Raw genomic sequence first — 21,664 nt, 5'->3', positions numbered from 1 at the left:
CAGGTATGGTGGATTGAATGGCCTTTTTCTGCACTGTCGCCATGCTGTGCTGTGATACAAATACAGTCACCTCATACATTGTAAAATACAGTTTTTAAATGTTCCAAAAGCAAATATAGCTCTTTATAGATTAATGAAAAAGAAACCTTAAAAAAACCTTTTGGATAAGTTGTCATTTGTTAGATTGGACTGCACGCTGGGAGTAAATTAAATTTGATTGGTAAATAATAAGTTTTTATATTTTCATAAATATTTCTCAATAAGTGTAAGCAGTAATGTATGATTGGCAAATGGAGGATTCTAACAACATTATAAAAAGGCCCTGGATAATCACAATATTAATTAAACTGTGTACTAAAATAACTACAATTTTGTTATTAATTTTTTCGTGTCAGAGAGGTGACAATTACTGACTTCACCGCTTTAGAGTCTGGAGAGCCTTCTCTGTTCACTGTATGTCAGTGCAAAGGGAACACCTACATTTCTGGTAGAGATTTGAAATGAGATGTGTAAATCAATTACATTCTGTATTTCTAGTTTTAAAAAACTCACTCGGATTTATAAATGAAATTGCAGCCTGTAATCGTTGGTGACCTTTGCCCTCAGCGTCGTTAGTTAAAATATAATGGGGCACATAAATTGCTCTGTGTAAATATCACTTGTTTTTGGCCAATAAATCTTTGACTGCAATGCTTCAGTGACTCGATTGGTGAGTATATTGCTGGCTGGGGAAACTACAAAGCAGCAAGGAGTCAGGTCAGATCCCACGTCCTGTGTCAGTTAGCTGATCATCAACTGGGGTGACTGTGCACTTGGGAGAAATTCACTGAACAGTGTGTGCATTTGGAAATATGCGTGGTGGACTCATTACGGTATAGAAGGAGGGCATTTGGCCGGCTCTCTGTAGATCAAACTAATTAATCCCATTCCCCCGCCCTATCCTTGTTGCCCTGCAAGTTTATTTCACTTGCGTGTCCTACCTCTATTTGAAATCATTCACTAGCTCCACTTCCTGTATTACTGTGGGGCAATGAGCTGCAACTCGCTAAACAAAAATAATTCTTCCTCACATCTCCCCTGCATCCCTTCTCCTTAAGTATGTGTTCCCAGTTCCTGGTACTAATGAGAGCAGCTTTTCTTTGTCCACCTTATCTAAATCTGTCATCATTTTGTACACCTCTCCCAACCTCCTTTGCTCCAAGGAAAAGAATCCCAGTTTCTCTGAACTAACCATGCAGTTAAAATCCCTCAACCCAGCAACCATCCTGGGACATCTCCTCTCGAGGACCCCCCCTTCTTTCCTGAAGAGTGTCGATCAGAAGTGATCACAGTATTCGAATTGTGGCCTAACCAGAAGTTTAGACAAATTCAGCATGATTTCCAGGATTTTGTACTCAATACTTCCATTTATGAAGCCCAAGATCCCATATGCTTCTCTACCTGTCCCTCAACATGTCCTGGCATCTTCAAAGAGCTTTGTATATGAACCCCCAGGTCACCTTTCGAACAGTGCCATTAAGTCCATATTGCTTTTCCCTTTCCCTTCTGCCAATATGTATCCGCTCACACATCTTTGTATTAAATTCCGTCTCTGTCCATTCTGCTGATATATCCCCACCCAATTTCAGCTGCGTGAGAACACCCTTCCTCCCTGCCTGCCGTATCTCCAAGTGTGGAATCATTGACAATTTATGAAACTTGACTCTGAATTCCAATATCCGAGTCATTTATATACAGTATGGAACGGCAGTAGTCCTCATACTGACCCTTGGGGAACACCACTGACTCCCATCCTCCAGTCTGAAAATCATTTAATAACACTCACTGTTTTCTGTTCTTATGCCAATTCTTTATTCAAGCTGACACTGACCCCCCCCCCCTTTTATGTTGTACTTTGTCAAACACATTTTTAAAATTCCAACATCCATTTACTTTCCTTTAACTTTCTCTGTAACTTCACCGTAAAGTTCAATTTGCTCAGTCAAATACAATCAGCCTTTCTCAAATCTGTGCTCACTCTCCACGGTTAACCCAAACATCTCCAAAATCCTGTCAGTTTTCTTTTCCCCTATTATTGTTTCTAATTAATGTTTTGCATTGGGGGGGGAGGGGGGAAGAGTGGTGGGATAGCACTGCTGCCTCACAGCGTCAGGGACCTGGGTTCGATTCCTGGCTTGGGTCACCATCTGTGCGGAGTCTGCATGTTCTCCCCATGTCTGTGTGGGTCTCCTCGGGATGTCCGGTTTCCTCCCACAGTCTGAAAGATGTGCTGGCTTGGTGCATTGGCCATGCTAAATTCTCCCTCAGTGTACCCAAACAGGCACCAGAGTGTGGCGTTTGGGGGATTTTTACAGTAGCTTTATTGCAGTGGTAATGTAAGCCCACTTGTGTCTCTAATAAATAAACTTTAAACTAAATTATAAACAGATCAGTCAATAGCTGGATAGTAAAGAGAGCTGAATGGATCATGCCATCAGAACGGGAGCAATCTTTCTCCATCTTCTTTAATGGGAAATTTCTCCTCCTTCCTTACCCTTTTGCAAAATCCAATTGAAGGAGTGATGTGAGAGAACTCTGCCCAAGGCACAGATGAGTCATTGAAATTAAGAGATCCTCCATTGGCCAAGCTAAGGATGCTTGGCCTTAGCTACAGCATATATTGACCAACGGACCATGTGGGTGAATGGATATAAATGTGCTGGGCTGGATGTTGGGGCCCTGCTGAAGGCAATAGTGAGAATGAACAAGACCCAAGAATACCAGCACCAACGGCATGCCAGTTTCTCAATGCACTTCCCAGAACCAGCTGATTGGGCAGAGGCGGGTTTAGAAGTGACATAGCCATCCCCATGTCCAACCAGCAGCTACTAATTAGGCTGACTTAGAGCCTTGTTAGGGCCAATTAAGAGGAGGCTGGCTGGTATCTGCCAGTTAGCTTCTAGTTTCCCAGCTCTGACAAGAGCCATTTTGGGTGCTAGGAGATGGGCACCTAGCAGCAGGCTGAGGGGCGAGAAATCTGGGCAAGGCGAGATGCCCTCTCTACCTGCCACAGACTGCCCTGTACAAGGCTTCCTTCCAACTTCCCCATGCACCACTTGTCCCCTGAGGTTCCCCGCTCCTCACACAACAGTGCTGACCCTGGCCAGGAATCGAACCTGTGTCCCCGGCACTGTGAGGCAGCAGCGTTAATCACTGTGCCATCTGATCTGCTGTGCATTTTCTATTCTTCTCCCTGAATTAGCTATGTTGGCAATTGGAGATCAATGTTTCTGAAGTCATCCTTACTGATAGAATGAATCCCTCAGCTTCAAGTCTTCTTGAGCTATGAAATGAGGTTGGAAGTTTGAACACTGTTAACCTGTGGATGCTGGTGTTGCTTTAATGTACTTGAGGAATATCTCTCTTTAATAGTCCGTGTTTCCTTTCATTTATAGTGCATTTCTGACCTCCACTGACAAAATAACTTGCATTTCAATAGCCTGATTCATCACGTGTGGGATCCCCTGAAGTATTTTGTAGCCAGGGGAAATGTTTTTGAAGCTTAGTCACTGTTATAATGTTAGAGTCACGACAACTAATTTGTACACAGCAAGATCCAACAACCTCAATGTGATAATGAACAGATTGTAATTGTATTGGTTGAGTGACAAATATCTGCTGGGAAAGCATCCCTGCTCTCCTTTGATGTAGTGCCAGGGGGTCTTCAATGCCTTCCTGAGAGAATGGTTTTGGTTTAAAAAGACTCATCTGGAAAGCAGCACTGCCTTAGTCCTGCACTGGAACCTCTGTCTAAGTTTCCGGTGCTCATGGGCAGGATTTTCCTGTAAACTTTGAGATTTGGATGTCAGGGCCAAATTGGGGGTCTGATGACCACCCTTTTCAGGAGTTATTTTGGAGGGGGGGCTATATTCCTGGGGACAGCTGCCTAATTGGCTTCTTGCCAGTGGGTTCCCAATACTGCTGGCAAAATCTAGACCCCCCCTTTCCCCAGCAACCCTGGGGAAATTCGGTCCTAACTCTGAAGTTTCTGGGTGCAAGACCAGAGTGCTGTCCGCTCAGACACAGCTAAGAACTGTAATCCTTATAAGAAACCTAGAATTACAGAATCCCTGCAGTGCACTGGGAGGCCATTCAGCCCATTGAGTCTGCACCGACTCTTTACGATTTTGCGAGAATGACTCATCTGGTGTCATCTTTCTCTCCCATTTCATCTCACTTGCCTTTCTTATTTGGATTTAAATTCTCGGGTGTTTGCTGGACACCGTTTTTACATTTTTTTTGCAAGTTTTTCCTGCTGTGTTTAATAAAAATACTCTGGGGTGGTGTGGGGGGTGCGGGGCAGGAATTGCTTTGGACGTTCCTGTCAGATTGGGAGTCAGTCTTTGCAAAACCTGTCACCTGAACTCTTGCTGTTGCTTTCAGGCATTCCGAGTGGCAGAGGAGGAGTTGGGAATTCCAGCACTGCTGGATGCGGAGGACATGGTGGCGCTGAAAGTCCCGGACAGACTGAGTATCCTGACCTATGTCTCACAGTATTATAACTACTTCACAGGCCGTTCACCGAGTGAGTAACCTTCTGTGGGCCAATCCTGCTGGTGTGATCTATCCAAACTGCTTACCCCCAGCTTGGGGCTGACCCCTGACTCCCCCTTCTGTCCCCATGATGCTAGTTGCATTTCTAAGGGTGAGATTTTTAAACAACCCTTTCTGACAGGCAAGAAAGGATTGAGAAAGCAGTTTCCATGCTCTCCATTCCACTCCCAAAGTTCACTGCTTCATGTTGGCTTCCCTGTCCTACAACACCTCGATTTGAAAAACTTTCTCCTTGCTTTTAAATTTCCCATGCCTTTGCCCCTCTTAATCTCTGTAACTGCTCCATCCTGACAACCTTCCAGAGCTTTTTCAATGCTGGTATCCTCAACATCTCTGATTTTAGTTTCTTCAGCATTGGCAGTTGTTCTTCTAACTGCCCGGGTCCCAAACTCTGAAGTCCATCCCTGTACCTCTCTGTCTCTCTCTCTCTCTTTCTCTCTATTGCTTTCTCTCCCTCTCTCTATTGCTCCCTCTCTCTCTCCTCCTCCTTTAAGATGTTCATTAAAAGCTGCCCTCATTATGTCTTGTGGTTTCCAGAACTCCAAAAGAAATCACACATTTGATATGGATTCTGGAGCTTTTGTTTTGTATAGTTTATCACATTGCTTTCTCTGGGCTGAAGGCTACAATATGAGTTTGTTACACACTCCCATAGTGCCTGATGTGGCCTTATGGATATACTTGTTCATGTAAACAATATACACCCCACGTCATCTTGGAATGATGTAATAACCTCTTTTCATCACCTGCCCACAATGCGGCTCAGTGTCAATGTTTACTTAATCAGGGTTCTGTGCAGCACCTTGTTGTTAAAGGTGCTATATAAATGCAAGCTGTTGTTCCCCAATTTTTTTTTTGCTGACTCTGGTGAGAATCCCATGACAGCCTCATTAATCAATGCACATTAGGCTTATATTACAGGAGTGGCATCTCAGGACATTCTGACCTGTTCCTGAGTGAGGCACTCATTTAGCGACTCTGAATTCAGCATTTCTCCCTGGTGGGCACTGGGCCCTGCCAGACCCGGCAAGCAAAGTCTGGACTCTGCCACCCTTGATGCCCAGCTTCCCTCCCCAGCCTTGCAAAACCCAGTGGCCAGGCTTGACTTGTTGTTGGGGGGCCTTCTCAGTGCTGGTGCCCTATCCAATATTGGCCTTTTTCCCATCCTGGCTTTCACCTTGCCACTAGACTGGAAAGCCGCTGCTTTCACTGAGCAGCTGACCAGCACCATTCACATTGGGCCTAGTGGTTAGGATCTGCCAGCATCACACCACCAAAATCTTTTGCAGGGGAGTTAAAATTGGACAATGTGTGGCAAAAATTTACACCAATCTGGCTCTGTTGTTTTGTTTGATTCCAACTTTGCTGATGTGAGTAGTTTTAACTGAAGGGTAAAACACAGTAACCCCCTCGGCCAACCATCTATCTGGACATTCTCTCCTTTCCTCCCTCCACACTCCATAAACTTTCTTCCTTTTGTTTCAAAGATGCTGACCACCTCAGCACCTCATTCTTGAGTGACTGTTCATGTGTTGGGATGGACACTGAGAGATGAATTGCAAACAAGAACTTCTTAATACCTTGTCAACATTTCCTTATGCCTTACCATACTGGCATCCAACTTGCTTTCTCAAGAAGAGAATGGTCGTCTGAAAAAAACAGACTCAACTCATCAAACAGAAGGACTTGCATTTACATAGCACCTTTAAACCGCAGGGACATCCCAAAATGTTTTTAAACAAATGAGGTGCTTTTTTCGAAAAGTAATGTTCATTGGCTGCTGCGTTTTCGACATCACAGTTTGAGTGAAGCAAGTTTCCACAATCAACAAGGTGTTAATGAGCAGGCAATCTGTATTTTAGTGGCATTGATTGAGGGATAAATATTAACCAGGAAGCCAAGGAGAATTCCCGCACTCTCCTTCAATATTGACCTGGTACCTTTCAGATGCCCAGGTTGTCTTGCACCCACCATATCAGAAGTGGGGAGGGGTGTTTCAGGCAGATCCTCGGCCACCTGTTTATTCTGTTTTGAAGGCATCTGTAACATCCAGAGGTGTTTCTCCCCTGATGTCATGAGATGTTAATCCTGTCTGATATCGTGGCTGACTGACTTTCGATTTCATTTTTCTGTTAGCACTAAATTGATCTGGCACGATCTTATGGTCTGTTGCCCTAGGGTGAGGTGAGGTGAGGTGGGGTGGGGGAGGGGAAACAGGGAGTCTCCCTATTGAATAACTGTATACAACAGATGATCTCATTGAGATATATTGCATGCTAGGACTTGTCTGGCTGAAACTTCCCACAAGTTTCACTATGAAAGGAGCTGTGTTTTTATAATGTTTGTAATGGGCTGTGGTGTTTGATGAAGCGGAGATGCCGGCGTTGGACTGGGATAAACACTGTAAGAAGTCTCACAACACCAGGTTAAAGTCCAAACCAATTGGACTTTAACCTTGTGTTCTGAGACTTCTTACAGTGTTTGACGAAGCCTGTGTTTGCAGAGATTGGAATTATATCGTTTTTAGGGGTGCCAACTAGGCTGCTCCTAATGTGCCTTCAGTTTGTGCGGCCCTTTTGTTGGACTGTGTGGTCCTTTTAAGATTGCCGCATGATCACATATATGTGCATCTTAAAGGGACCACTTTGCATGCAGCCCCTTTGTTCCCTGATGTGCGATTGGTTCTGGATTGTTGCATGGCTGTGTTGGCACCCGCTGTATGAACCCCAGGAGTCAGAGATTGATCCTTAGAACAGAGCTGCAGGAGAAAGTTTATTGGAGAACTAAATAGACTTGTGCAACTTTTCATCCTCTCTGAAATCTTCATTTATTGGTGTAACAAAATATCGGAGATTGGGGAAGGAGGTTACTTCCCTAACTGTTAAAGATTAATTCAGTTGGGAAATGAAGAGTCCATTTACTTTCTACATGGGCACGGGAAGGCAGTATGTTTGGAGGATGGACAATGTGTGGAGTGTGTGTGATGGTGTTGGAGGGCAGAAGAGGGCGGTGGGGGGTATGTTGCAGATTGTGGTTGGAGTTCATGTGGTGACACCACCAGGAATACCTCAAACAGAGTTGGCAACCCCAGTAGTTTTCCTGCCTGTGCCCAATAGTAGGAAGGCAGCAGGGCTAAGAGTGTGTGTGGGCTTGGATAGGGATCCAAAGGGTTCAGCATTCAATCAGCTTGTAAAGCTTTCCTCGATCAGAATGGTCAGTGGCTGCACATTAAGCTGTTAGCAGCCTGCCTTGTAATTCATGCTTGGGATGTGAGCATCAGTGGCATTTATTGGCCCTCTCCAGCTGCCCTTGAGAACGTGGTGGTGAACCTTCTTCTTGAACCACTGCAGTCAATGTGGTGAAAGTATTCCTGCCGTTAACTCAGGAGTTCCAGGATTCTGGCCTAGTGACAATAAAGGAGTGGTGTTGAAAATGGTTAATCATCTTCTGTGACCCTAGATAATCGGGGAGTGCAGTAATTAAGGGCATCACAGCCATGTTCATGTAGCAGCCATACAACATGTTTCTTAGAGATCACCGACAAACAACTTACCTCAAAGCAGCTCAATCTTTGCTCTTTCACTTTAAGACCCCCATCCAACATTACAGGGGATGTACCACACTGCACTGAACATGTTTCTCCAGCATGTTAGGACATGTCTCCTTGGTACCTTAGCTGTTGGCATGTGGAAACCAGTTCATGATCAACATGAAAAAGGATTGGGATTGAAGAGTGAGATCACGCCACAGTGAGGAAAGGGTGGGCGGACTGGTGTCCACTGGTATCTTGTTGCTCTTTTTCAAACACAGCTGTGTTTACAAACCTCTGCCAGAACATTGCAGAGAGTCAATAGACTAGAAACAGGCTGTCGGCCTAACTGGTCCACAGCTGATGTTTATGCTCCACATAAACTTTCTCCCAAACCCTCTTCATCTAACCCCATCACTTTCGCAAAAATAATGTAAGCTGGTTTTTAATTGTTTATGGAATGTGAAGAATTTGGCAAAGTTGCATTTATTCCCCCTTCTGAGAATTTGGAATTTCTTCCGATTATCGGTGCTTGAAGAAAGAAAGATTCACATTTTTATCAGGTTTTTACAATCTCAGAATGTCTCTGTGTCTTCTGGCCCTTAATGTACTCTTGAAGTGCAGACACTGTCGTAATGTAGGAAGAATATAGCTGTCAGGTTGTATACAACAGCTCCCACGGATAGAATCTGTTGTTTAATGAGATTGGATGAGGAATAAATAGTGGCCAAAACATTATGGACAATTCCTTTACTCCCCTTCAAAATAGTGCTTCCTCTTCACAATGGACAATGGGGCCCCAGTTTAACATTTGAGTCAAAAGACCGCACCCTCAGCTGAACCCCCTCCCTCAGTATTCCAGTGCAGCAGGAAGCCATCCCACCCCTGCACTCTGCACTGACAGCCTAGATCTTGTGGCCAACTCTGGGACTTGAACCAGCTGATTTTTAATGTTCTATTTTCTGATGCTAAATGTCACATCTTGTTGTATCTATCCAGATTCTGTGTCTAGCATCTTAATCCAACAATAACTATCTATCTAGCCATTGAGGTACTGACATTTTGAAAGAGTTTGCATTTGGTGTTTCCTGATCTCTCCAAGTGTTCAGCTGCACCAAGCGTCATGACACCATGCCTTTAAGAAATGCATTTTAGTCGTGTTTCTGTGCAGAATGTTTTTAGCAGTCCCTTCCATTTCACTGGCGCTGCTGGGTCCTGTATTGTTACAGCAGCAGCCTTCTCTAGAATGTTTGTTATAATCTGGATTAGTGATGTTCTGCTGTTCTTAGTGTTCTCCTGGGATTTTATGGAAGGATTTGATTAGATTGATCAATAGGTAAGGTCATATGATGGGGTGGAGCTAGGCTTACATAGATAATTCATAGAGAGAGTTATCCCTTTCCATCTCTGAAGTGTGGATTGAAGACTGGAAGCTGCCACAGACTAGGTTTACTTCTCTGAGGTTCTGCTGTTTGAGGATATATCCTTCTCTGAAAACTGCTGACTGGATCTTTGCCCAGAGGTGTTAAAAGACTGGAAAACCAGTACCCATGTAAGCATCAGTGCTTTCTGTGTTAACTGGTTCTAAAGAAGGGATTCATGCCTGTGGGGGATATTGCCAAATTAGAAAAATAGAGATAGCTACCAGTTAAGAATTGTACTTTATTTTGTTTATTTATTTATTATTAGTGTCACAAGTAGACTTACATTAACACTGCAGTGAAGTTATAGTGAAAATGCCCTAACAGCCACACTCGTTTCCTGTTGAGATACACTAAGAGAGAATTTAGCACCTAACCAGTACGTCTTTACTGTGGGAGGAAACTGGAGCACCCGGAGAAAACCCATACAGACACAGGGAGAATGTGCAGACTCCACATGGACAGTGACCCAAGTCGGAAATTGAACCTGGTTTGAACCTGTGAGGTTGAAGTGCTAACCACTGTGCTACCATTTGTCATGTTTAAGTATTTTAATTGGTAAGAGGTTATGCTTATTCTTTTTGTTATATCCTAAAAGGGTGGCATGGTTAGCACTGCTGCCTCATGGTGCCAAGGGTGCAGATTCGATTCCCGGCTTGGGCCACTGTCAGTGTGCAGTTTGGACATTTTCCCTGTGTCTGTGTGGGTTTCCTCCCACATTCTGAAAGACGTGCTGGTTAGGTGCATTGACCTGAACAGTGACTTCATTGCAGTGTTAATGTAAGCCTTACTTGTGACTAATAAATAAACTTATAAATAATAAATAAACTGTGCTCTTAAATAAAGTTTGTTTTGATAAAAGCTTCCCAGTGGGTCATTTGAATCATACCTGGAATGAAACACCTCAAGCTCACCATAATGTCAAATTCAAATGTAAAAGTTAGTGTCTCGGCTGACTTCACAAAGTACCTTGGAGTTTCTGATCCGGTCCCTAACACAAGTGTTAATGGAGTGAGATTTGTTGTTGGGAGGGAGGGATTCCTGGTTGGGGCTCCGCTAATCGAGGGTTCCAATCCGCACTGTATTTTGTGGATCATGGAAAACACGTGAAGAGCTAACTGTAACTCACCTGGTGTAAAGTCCCACCCTTTCTGTCAGGGGGGCCATTAGTTTTGTATTTGAGATTGTGTTCTCACAGGCAGCTTTCTGTTTTGCAGTTGGTGGTATGGCTCACATCAAGCGGCCGGCCCCTGATTCGAACGAGCAGCCAGTGCAGAAGAAGTCCACCCCTGAGACCAAACCCAAAGTGCCCAAGGATACACTGACACCCAGTGCTCCACCGACATCTAGGGTGGCACCAGCGGTGAGTTGTGGTTTCTGAGACATGATTAAACTTGTGGCTGGACACATTTTTCACCCAGTAAAAACAGAAAATGTTGGAAACACTCGAGAGATCAGATAGCGTCTGTAGAAACAGAAAGAGAGTGAACACTCCCAGCTTTGGGAAAGGTTCGCAGTGTGGTTTCCCGGGGAGGAGACAGCTTGCCATTGGCCACTGGCGGGTTCTTCCTGTGGCCGGGAAGTCTGATGTGGGAGGTTGCCTGAGGCGGGACTGGAAAATCTCACTGGAAGGAAAAGTTGGAAAATTGCGCCCTAGATTGTGAAGCAAGTACAGAGACACAGAGAGGGGAAAGGAATGAAAGATGAAAAGGGAAGGTCAGTATCTGCTCAGAGACTCTGCGATGCCCTTTTCTTCTTGTGTTCTCCGCCTGATGATGCTTCTCGATTATTTGCCAAGCAGCAGTGAAGTGCCCTGGTTTTGACCATGGGGAAGGGTAAAGGGCAGACAGGCCCTGAATCTGATCAGCCGCAATGAGGAAATTGAACCCCAAGCTATTGGCATTAATGTGATCGCACATTAGCTGTCTCACCAACCGATCGTGCCCCCATCCTAATCCCTTTACACCTCCTTAAGAACCATCTTCCGTTTTTGCACTTATGGCCATCTCCTTTTGCTTTGCATCATTTTTCCTCCTGCACGTTCTCCTGCTTTCCACTTGATTACATTCCCTCAATCTCGTGGGAACGGTTAACTTACACTCTGAATTGTTACACTCCAGTTATGAGGAATGCCACCTGCACACTCAGAGTGAACACTGCGTCTTGGCATTGTAGGAAGTTGGCACTTCAATCAGGGGGACGTCTCGTGACCCACTCTCGGTTAATGCAGGAATAAAAGTGAAATCATTGTTATGTTCTTTTCTCTCTAGAACAAAGTTCCCTTCGCTGATGCTGCTAATCGGTCCAATAAGTCGGGGACTTTGTCCAGCTGCTGCACCATCTGTAAAAAACCAGTTCTGTTGGTTCAGCGATACTTAGTAGACGGGAAACTTTATCACAGAAGCTGTTTCAGGTCAGATATGGGCCCAAATATGTTTCTTTTCGCTTTGGCATCAAGGCCATATCTCTCCCTAAATTCCTACTCCTCTACCTCCTTTGAGACATTCCTTAGAAGTGACCTCTTTGACCAAACGCATCAATACCACTTTATACAGCTCTGTGTTGCTTGATAATTTTGTGGGCTGAGAGAGAGAGAGGGAGACAGCGAGACCCAGAGAGAGTTATAAAGGCATAGACTCGGGGAGAGATAGTGAGACTGGAGTGGACTCAGTAAGACAGACTTGGAGAGAGAGAGAGGCTGGGGGCGGAGAGAGAGACTGGGGAAGAGAGAGAGAGAGATTGAAGTAGAGAGAAAGAGGGAGAGAGAAACTGGGGGTGTCGGGGGTGGGGGAGGGGGAAGAGAGAGACCAGGGAGGGGTGGGGTGGAAGAGAGAGTGAGAGAGCCCAGGGGGGGAGAGAGAGAGAGTGACTGGGGTATAGAGAGAGAGAGAGAGAGACCCGGGGGTGGGATGGGGGGAGAGAGAGAGACTGGGGAAGAAAAAGAGAGAGAGACCTGAGGGATGGGGTGGGGGTTGGGAGAGACAGACCTGGAAGGGGAGAGAGAGAGAGAGACCCGGGGGTGGGATGGGGGGAGAGAGAGAGACTGGGGAAGAAAGAGAGAGAGCGACCCGAGGGATGGGGTGGGGGTTGGGAGAGAGAGACCTGGAAGGGGAGAGAGAGAGAGAGACCTGGGGGAGAGGTCTCCCATTGCTTCAGCTTGAGCTCAGGATTGCCAAGCTTGAGGTGCAGCCGGAGTCACTGTACAACATCAGGTCGAATGAGAGATTTCTGGATCATACGTTGCAGAAAGTGACAACCTTTCAGGCATTGGGAATTAGGTACGGTACATGGGTGACCACATGGGAGAGTAGGCAGAGGGAAGGAGTGTAGGAAAGTCTTCAGGGTGTATGCCACTCTCAAACAGGTACTCTGTATTGGAGACTGCTGGGCTGAAGAAGTACAGCCCAAATCATGGCACCAATGGACATGGGAGTGCACAGGACGGAACAGTAAAGTGTAGAAATACAGTTGTTATCAGAGATTCCATAGTTAGGAGGATAGTCAGAAGGACAGACAAGCATTTCTGTAACTGTTATCATGAGGGTGAGACCTGCATGGTGTAGTGCCTTGCTGGTGTCAGATAAATCACAAAAACGTTGCAGAATATTGTACAATGGGAAAGCAGTAAGTCATAAGTTGTGGTTCACATTATTACCAATGACAAAGAGAACAAGTCATTGATGTCATAGAATCCCTACAGTGCAGAGGGTGGCCATTTGGCCCATTGAACCTGCACCTATAATAAACCCACCCAGGCCCTATCCCTATAACCTCAAGTATTGACCCCACCAGTCCCCTTGACACTAGGAGACATGTTAGCATGGCCAATCAATCTAACCCGCACATTTTTGGAGCGTGGAAGGAAATGAGCACCTGGAGGAAACCCACGCAGACACAAGGAGAATGTGCAAATTCCATATAGACAGTTAGCCGGAATTGAACCTGGGTCCCTGGTGCTGTGGGACAGCAGTGCTAACCACTGTGCCACAGGAGTAAGAGAGGAAATTATAAAGTAGAACCTATTCTGCCTCGTCCTGGCAGAATAGAAATAGGAAGATGGTGAGAATCTTGTGGCTTGGTGTAAGAGGGAAGGCTTCAAACTCTGATACTGGGACTAGTTCTGGGACAGGAGGCACTTATTCAAATTGGACGGGTTACAGCTCCTTCATTCCTTGCAGAATGGTTTGCTAGTGTGTTGGAGAGGATTTAAATTAAATTGACAAGGGAATAGGCACCAGCATATAGAAGTAGAAAAGAGAAATAAGATGCATTCAGTGAGAGATTGAACAGTGTTAGAGGAGGAGGTGGTACCAGATTAGATAGTAGCAGACTAAGAAGGATGACAGAGAATGCAATGAGAGGATCACAATGTGTGTATGTAAATGCAGAAGGTGTGGAGAATAAGGTTAGTGAACCAAAAGCACCAAAAGGGAATACGGAGATAATAGAAACATGGCTTGACTATGATGTAAACTGGGCACTGAATATACAAGGATATAAAGTATTCAGAAGAAATAGAGAAGTGAAAAGCGAATTAGGGTAGTAATAATATTTCAACAAAACATTACAGGGTTAGAAAGAGAGGATACCTCTGAGGGGGCAAATACAGTCCATTTGTTTAGAGTTCAGAAGCAAAAAAGGAAAAATCACTCTACTCAGGATATCCTACAGGTCTCATGTTAGAATCCAGGTTGGAAACGCCAAGGTATTTTGTGAAGTCAGCCTAGACCATAAGTTTGCAATCTGAATTTGGCTAGGGTAAGCATAAGATATTTCACTCCAGGTATGATTCAAATGACCCACTAGGAAGCTTTTATCAAGCAAAGTTTATTTAAGAATACAGTTAACACATAGAAAGAAAATTAGCAATCACTTTTACCAATTACAAACAAGGAAAAAAAAACACAACCATGATATTGTATAAACCTTAACAACTAAAGGCACTGTTCCAACACAACAAAACCTCCTTATAAACATACACCCATCTCAGGTTTAGCACAGAAAATAAGAATGCTCACGTCATGCTGGAACTTGCAATTCTGCAATACCTACTGTGAATTAATCTTGTGATTGGAGAATTGATACTCTAGCTTCTCTGTTCTGGATATCCCAATACGTCGAGGTAGAGTCAGAACTACTGCTGTCCCCGAGCTAGCAGACCACCAATAGCAAAGTTTCCACTCCTGTAAAGTAAGAAAGACTGATTCCAACTAGCCATCCGAATTTCCAGGGAGAGACACACATACATACTACTTTTCAGTTTGGAGTCCAGCATCTCCTAACTAGCCAGCTGCCAAAGCTGAAAGTGAAAGAACTCTTGGGAGAAAAAAATACTGTCCCACCTGAACTGTCAATCATTCTCCCCATAATAATTCAGATAGGGTCATAAACTCCCAGAGTGTGCATTAGGCCCAGATTAGAAATAAACAAAAACCCATTTAAATCATTTAAGCAGCAATAAATGGACCTCAAATCGGTGCCAATAATAAAAACAAAAAAAAGGCTTGCTTACAAACTGTAGACAACATGATTCGAATACATTCCTTAAAGACATAGTAGCGTCACACTCCAAATAATGAGCAAGAGAGAAATAGAGATGCAAATCATGTTGGGATATCATGGAGATATCTGTGGGGTGGCACGGTAGCACAGTGGTTAGCACCGCTGCTTCTCAACTCCAGGGACCTGGGTTCAATTGCTGGCTTGGGTCACTGTCTGTGTGGAGTTTGCACATTCTCCTCGTGCCTGCGCAGGTTTCCTCCGGATGCTCTGGTTTCGTCCCACAGTCCAAAGATGTGTGGGTTAGGTTGATTGGCCATGCTAAAGTTGCCCCTTAGTGTCCTGGGATGTATAAGTTCGAGGGATTAGTGGGATATGGGGTAGGGCCTGGGTGGGATTGTGGTTGGTGCAGACTCAATGGGCTGAAGGGCCTCTTTCTGCACTGTAGAGTTCTATGATAATTCTAAGATATGCAAGAACAATAGAGTAGTGACACTGGGGGAATTTAATTACAATCTCAAGTATTGATTGGGATAATATCAGAGCAAAGGTGAAGGAGGAGGTGTTCAGGGAATGTGTCCAGGAGAACCTCCTTGATCAGAACGTTAATGTGCCATTGGAAAGTTGGCATTGCTGGATTCGGGACTGGGAAATGAGGTGGACCAAGTCAATCAAGGGGGGGGTGGAGTTTGGGTCAAAGTGGCCATCATTTCTTAGGATTTTGATTCATAATGGAGAAGAGCAAGGAACACTTGTAAATTGGAAGGCAGCTAATTTCACTGTGTTGTGAAGAATAAAGTGGAATCAGAGTCTGACAGGATAAAGTGTAATTTATCAATGGGTGATCTTTAAGGAGGAGACACTTCAGGTACAGGCTAGCTACTTTCCAACACGGGTGAAAGGTAGGTGAGCCACAAACAGGGCTCCTTGAAGATGGGGGAGTTGGGGAGTATGATGAAACAAAAGCGGAGGAAGTATGATGGATGTCAGGTGAATTCTTCACATGAAAGACAAATCAGATACAATAGTTTGAGAAGGAAGGTGAAGAGGATAATAAGACTGTCAAAGAGAGAATATGAGAATAGAACGCCAGTCAACATCAAAGGCAATCCAAACATTTTCTGTGAGCATGTAGTGAGTGCTACGAGGCATTGTAAATATCATGGCTGATATTGGATCTACCTGTGTAAAAGGTGAACCTCCTCAATGGCTCGTTATGCTTAGACAAGTGGAAATGTTCAATTACAATGTGACGTGTTTACCGAAGCTCTTTGTGGTGATTCTCCCTTTAAGGTGGAGAGTCACCAGGCTAGAGGGACCAATTTGGACTGAGAGTGGGTAATTACCTCAGTGGGTGGAGTCCTCTCTTAGGCAGAAGACATCCAGCAGACGTGTAGAAGACATGTAGGGACAACCAGTAGGCTGCCGGCCTCTGTACAGTTTTCGTTGTTAATAAATAGCTTTAGTGTGCGCCTGACCAAGTCTGTGGGTGTTCATCATTACAGCCTTTCAATTATTAATGTGGATTGACAGATTTACAGAGAATTTGCCAGGAATTCTGCTTGGATCTAAAAATTGAATAGTACTAATAGCAAGAAAAAGTTTGCATTTCTATAGTGCCCCTCATATCCTCCAGTTAGCCCAAGGCACTTTGCAGCAAATTAAGTGCTGTCACTGTTTCATAGGAAACACAGCATGTAATTTGAACACAGCAAGATCCCACAAAATAACAATCCAATAATGTTCAGCTAGTCTATTAATTTGTGCTGTTGCTTATGAGAGTGGGAGAACTTACCAACTCAACATTTATTGCCATGACTATATGAGGGGGAAGGTGGAGCCACAGATTAATGTCTCATCAGAATGTCTCCTCTCTGACATGGAGCACTCCCTTTCTGATGGATTTGCCTCAAGTTTGCATATGAGCTCCTGTGGTGGGGTTTGAAACATAACCTTTTGACCTTGAATGATGATGCTACCACTAAGCTAAAGCTTGACATTTTTCCTAATGTCATTGAGTTAAACAATGTTCTTATATCTTTGGAAGATGAGCTCTAATCTGCTCAGTGTGAGATAACTCAGTGTTAATGGGATGGTGGCTCTAATGAAATAATGCTACACTGATGTGGTGGGGTTCTCGTTGCTGAGACACATTGAGGTAAAGTCAATTGATTGTGCATCTCTTTAGGACCACGAATAGACCATTCTGTTCTTTGAGCCCGTTCTACTCTTCAGTTAATTTATTGCTGTATTTTCACCTCATCTAAAGGCCTTGGTTCCACATGTTTTAATATCCTTAACAAAAATCTATCAACCTCAGTTTGGAAATTTTCAATTAACTCCTCAAATTCAACAGCTTCTTGAGGGAAATTTTCAGATTAGCATTGGAAGAAATCTATCCTGAAATCACCTCTAAATGGCCCAGATCTAACTTCCAGGTTCGGGACTCCTTTGTTCGGGACTTCCCCCATCGACCAGAGGAAATAGTTTTTCTCTAGTGACCTTATTGACTCCTTTAATTGAGATAAGGAGGAATTTCTTCAGCCAGAGGGTGGTAAATCTATGCAATTCATTGCCGCAGAAGGCTGTGGTGATCAGGTCATTGAGTGTATTTAAGACAGAGATAGATAGGTTCTTGATTGGTAAGGAGATCAAAGGTTACAGTGAAAAGGTGGAAGAATGGGGTTGAGAAACTTATCTGCCATGATTTAATGCTGGAGCAGAAACGTTGGGCTGAATGGCCTAATTCTGCTCCTACATCTTATAGTCTTAATTGCCTTAATTAGGTTGCCCAAGGAAATACCAACCCAGTCTGTCCATCTAGAAATGTGATGGTTGGGAATACTTGGTGTGTGTCCAAAAGTGGCAACTATTCCCTGCACAGAATGTGAACGGTCTGTTCAAGCTGGCTGTTATTGTCAGCATGTGATTTGAGTCAAAGACCGTACCTGTCCTGCATTCAGCAGTCTGGGAATTACCAAAAGGCTGGAGTGTGTGAAGTGTGGATGAGTGAATCCAGTCAGTTTGGAGCAGCTCCAGGTGAACTATCAGGCTAATGGAGAATGGGTTCTAGGAAAGGGATGGTTTTGTAGAACACAGTGATCAGCATTCTTTCTTCTGGCATCTCAGGGAGAAACTTCAAAATGGGGGAGAGTGTCGCATTGGCTACAGATGGGCAGGAAGGCCGAACTACTTTGAGAACAATATAATCCCAGCAGTTGGCATCTTCAACAGGGTTGCCAACTGTGATTAAATGTATCCCTGGAGGTTATATCACATGACTTGTGCTCATGTTCCAGCTATTTATTGGTCAAAACATCTGTCCTCATGATGTACACCCTTCCAGTGGGAAAACAAAAATTCTTATTAACCAATAGTATGATGCTTGACTGAAGTCAAACAGCCTTTGCACGCCATTTTCAATACTTTTATATCTTGTAAATGGTCAAAGATTGTTTTTTAAAATTATCTTTCAATGTCCCTATATTTTTCTCCAGGAACATACATTGTGTTGGAGAATGATCTCCCATTCCTGCACCCTCCAGTCAAATCCTGGAAGGCTGGTGACTTTAAACCTTCCGTAGCTTCAGCTGATTGAAGCAATGTGTTACTGAGTCACTCAGTCTGGGGGGGAAGCCGGGGGGCGGGGTCGTTCTGATCCCTGAGGGAGGTCAGCATTGAAGGAGCGCTGCACTCTCAGAGAGTCTATACTGAGGGAGTGCTGCACTGTGGGAGGGTCAGTATTGAGGGAGTGCTGCACTGTCAGAGGGTCAGTACTGAGGGAGCGCTGCACTGTCAGAGAGTCAGTACTGAGGGAGTGCTGCACTGTCAGAGGGTCAGTACTGAGGGAGCGCTGCACTGTCAGAGAGTCAGTACTGAGGGAGTGCTGCACTGTGGGAGGGTCAGTACTGAGGGAGTGCTGCATTGTCAGAGAGTCAGTACTGAGGGAGCGCTGCACTGTCAGAGAGTCAGTACTGAGGGAGCGCTGCACTGTCAGAGAGTCAGTACCGAGGGAGTGCTGCACTGTGGGAGGGTCAGTATTGAGGGAGTGCTGCACTGTCAGAGGGTCAGTACTGAGGGAGTGCTGCACTGTGGGAGGGTCAGTATTGAGGGAGTGCTGCACTGTCAGAGGGTCAGTACTGAGGGAGCGCTGCACTGTCAGAGAGTCAGTACTGAGGGAGTGCTGCACTGTCAGAGGGTCAGTACTGAGGGAGTGCTGCACTGTCACAGGGTCAGTACTGAGGGAGTGCTGCATTGTCAGAGGGTCAGTACTGAGGGAGTGCTGCACTGTCACAGGGTCAGTACTGAGGGAGTGCTGCACTGTCAGAGGGTCAGTACTGAGGGAGTGCTGCACTGTCACAGGGTCAGTACTGAGGGAGTGCTGCATTGTCAGAGGGTCAGTACCGAGGGAGTGCTGCGCTGTGGGAGAGTCAGTTCTGAGGGAGTGCTGCATTGTCAGAGAGTCAGTACTGAGGGAGTGCTGTGTTACAGGGTCAGTACTGAGGGAGCGCTGCACTGTCAGAGGGTCAGTACTGAGGGAGTGCTGCACTGTCAGAGGGTCAGTACTGAGGGAGTGCTGCATTGTCACAGGGTCAGTACTGAGGGAGTGCTGCATTGTCAGAGGGTCAGTACCGAGGGAGTGCTGCGCTGTGGGAGAGTCAGTACTGAGGGAGTGCTGCATTGTCAGAGGGTCAGTACTGAGGGAGTGCTGCACTGTCAGAGGGTCAGTACTGAGGGAGTGCTGCATTGTCAGAGGGTCAGTACTGAGGGAGTGCTGCAGTGTTACAGGGTCAGTACTGAGGGAGCGCTGCACTGTCAGAGGGTCAGTACTGAGGGAGTGCTGCACTGTCAGAGGGTCAGTACTGAGGGAGTGCTGCACTGTCAGAGGGTCAGTACTGAGGGAGTGCTGCATTGTCAGAGGGTCAGTACTGAGGGAGTGCTGCACTGTGGGAGAGTCAGTACTGAGGGAGTGCTGCACTGTCAGAGGGTCAGTACTGAGGGAGTGCTGCATTGTCAGAGGGTCAGTACTGAGGGAGTGCTGCATTGTCAGAGGGTCAGTACTGAGGGAGTGCTGCATTGTCAGAGGGTCAGTACTGAGGGAGTGCTGCACTGTCAGAGGGTCAGTACTGAGGGAGTGCTGCACTGTCAGAGGGTCAGTACTGAGGGAGTGCTGCATTGTCAGAGGGTCAGTACTGAGGGAGTGCTGCAGTGTCAGAGGGTCAGTACTGAGGGAGTGCTGCACTGTCAGAGGGTCAGTACTGAGGGAGTGCTGCATTGTCAGAGGGTCAGTACTGAGGGAGTGCTGCATTGTCAGAGGGTCAGTACTGAGGGAGTGCTGCATTGTCAGAGGGTCAGTACTGAGGGAGTGCTGCACTGTCAGAGGGTCAGTACTGAGGGAGTGCTGCACTGTCAGAGGGTCAGTACTGAGGGAGTGCTGCACTGTCAGAGGGTCAGTACTGAGGGAGTGCTGCATTGTCAGAGAGTCAGTACTGAGGGAGTGCTGCACTGTCAGAGGGTCAGTACTGAGGGAGTGCTGCATTGTCAGAGGGTCAGTACTGAGGGAGTGCTGCACTGTCAGAGGGTCAGTACTGAGGGAGTGCTGCATTGTCAGAGGGTCAGTACTGAGGGAGTGCTGCATTGTCAGAGGGTCAGTACTGAGGGAGTGCTGCACTGTCAGAGGGTCAGTACTGAGGGAGTGCTGCACTGTCAGAGGGTCAGTACTGAGGGAGTGCTGCATTGTCAGAGGGTCAGTACTGAGGGAGTGCTGCACTGTCAGAGGGTCAGTACTGAGGGAGTGCTGCACTGTCAGAGGGTCAGTACTGAGGGAGTGCTGCATTGTCAGAGGGTCAGTACTGAGGGAGTGCTGCATTGTCAGAGGGTCAGTACTGAGGGAGTGCTGCATTGTCAGAGGGTCAGTACTGAGGGAGTGCTGCACTGTCAGAGGGTCAGTACTGAGGGAGTGCTGCATTGTCAGAGGGTCAGTACTGAGGGAGTGCTGCATTGTCAGAGGGTCAGTACTGAGGGAGTGCTGCATTGTCAGAGGGTCAGTACTGAGGGAGTGCTGCACTGTCAGAGGGTCAGTACTGAGGGAGTGCTGCACTGTCAGAGGGTCAGTACTGAGGGAGTGCTGCATTGTCAGAGGGTCAGTACTGAGGGAGTGCTGCAGTGTCAGAGGGTCAGTACTGAGGGAGTGCTGCACTGTCAGAGGGTCAGTACTGAGGGAGTGCTGCATTGTCAGAGGGTCAGTACTGAGGGAGTGCTGCATTGTCAGAGGGTCAGTACTGAGGGAGTGCTGCATTGTCAGAGGGTCAGTACTGAGGGAGTGCTGCACTGTCAGAGGGTCAGTACTGAGGGAGTGCTGCACTGTCAGAGGGTCAGTACTGAGGGAGTGCTGCACTGTCAGAGGGTCAGTACTGAGGGAGTGCTGCATTGTCAGAGAGTCAGTACTGAGGGAGTGCTGCACTGTCAGAGGGTCAGTACTGAGGGAGTGCTGCATTGTCAGAGGGTCAGTACTGAGGGAGTGCTGCACTGTCAGAGGGTCAGTACTGAGGGAGTGCTGCATTGTCAGAGGGTCAGTACTGAGGGAGTGCTGCATTGTCAGAGGGTCAGTACTGAGGGAGTG

General features: G+C 45.9%; 1 protein-coding gene across 1 annotated transcript in view; it reads left to right on the top strand.

Annotated features, from left to right (window-relative positions):
• Nucleotides 1-21,664, top strand: part of micall2a (mical-like 2a) — a 91,142-nt gene that overhangs the window by 31,429 nt on the left and 38,049 nt on the right. The window contains exons 3-5 of the mRNA XM_080206439.1: nucleotides 4,423-4,564; nucleotides 10,761-10,906; nucleotides 11,814-11,956. Of these exons, the coding sequence (XP_080062565.1) occupies nucleotides 4,423-4,564; nucleotides 10,761-10,906; nucleotides 11,814-11,956 (431 nt within the window). The remainder of the gene's footprint in view (nucleotides 1-4,422; nucleotides 4,565-10,760; nucleotides 10,907-11,813; nucleotides 11,957-21,664) is intronic.

This window comes from Carcharhinus amblyrhynchos, chromosome 18, assembly GCF_965287045.1.
Source record: "Carcharhinus amblyrhynchos chromosome 18, sCarAmb.v2.hapA, whole genome shotgun sequence".
In the NCBI taxonomy this organism is placed as follows: domain Eukaryota; kingdom Metazoa; phylum Chordata; class Chondrichthyes; order Carcharhiniformes; family Carcharhinidae; genus Carcharhinus; species Carcharhinus amblyrhynchos.
Note: the sequence above shows the minus strand (reverse complement) of the source record. Positions and strands in the feature narration are given on the sequence as shown.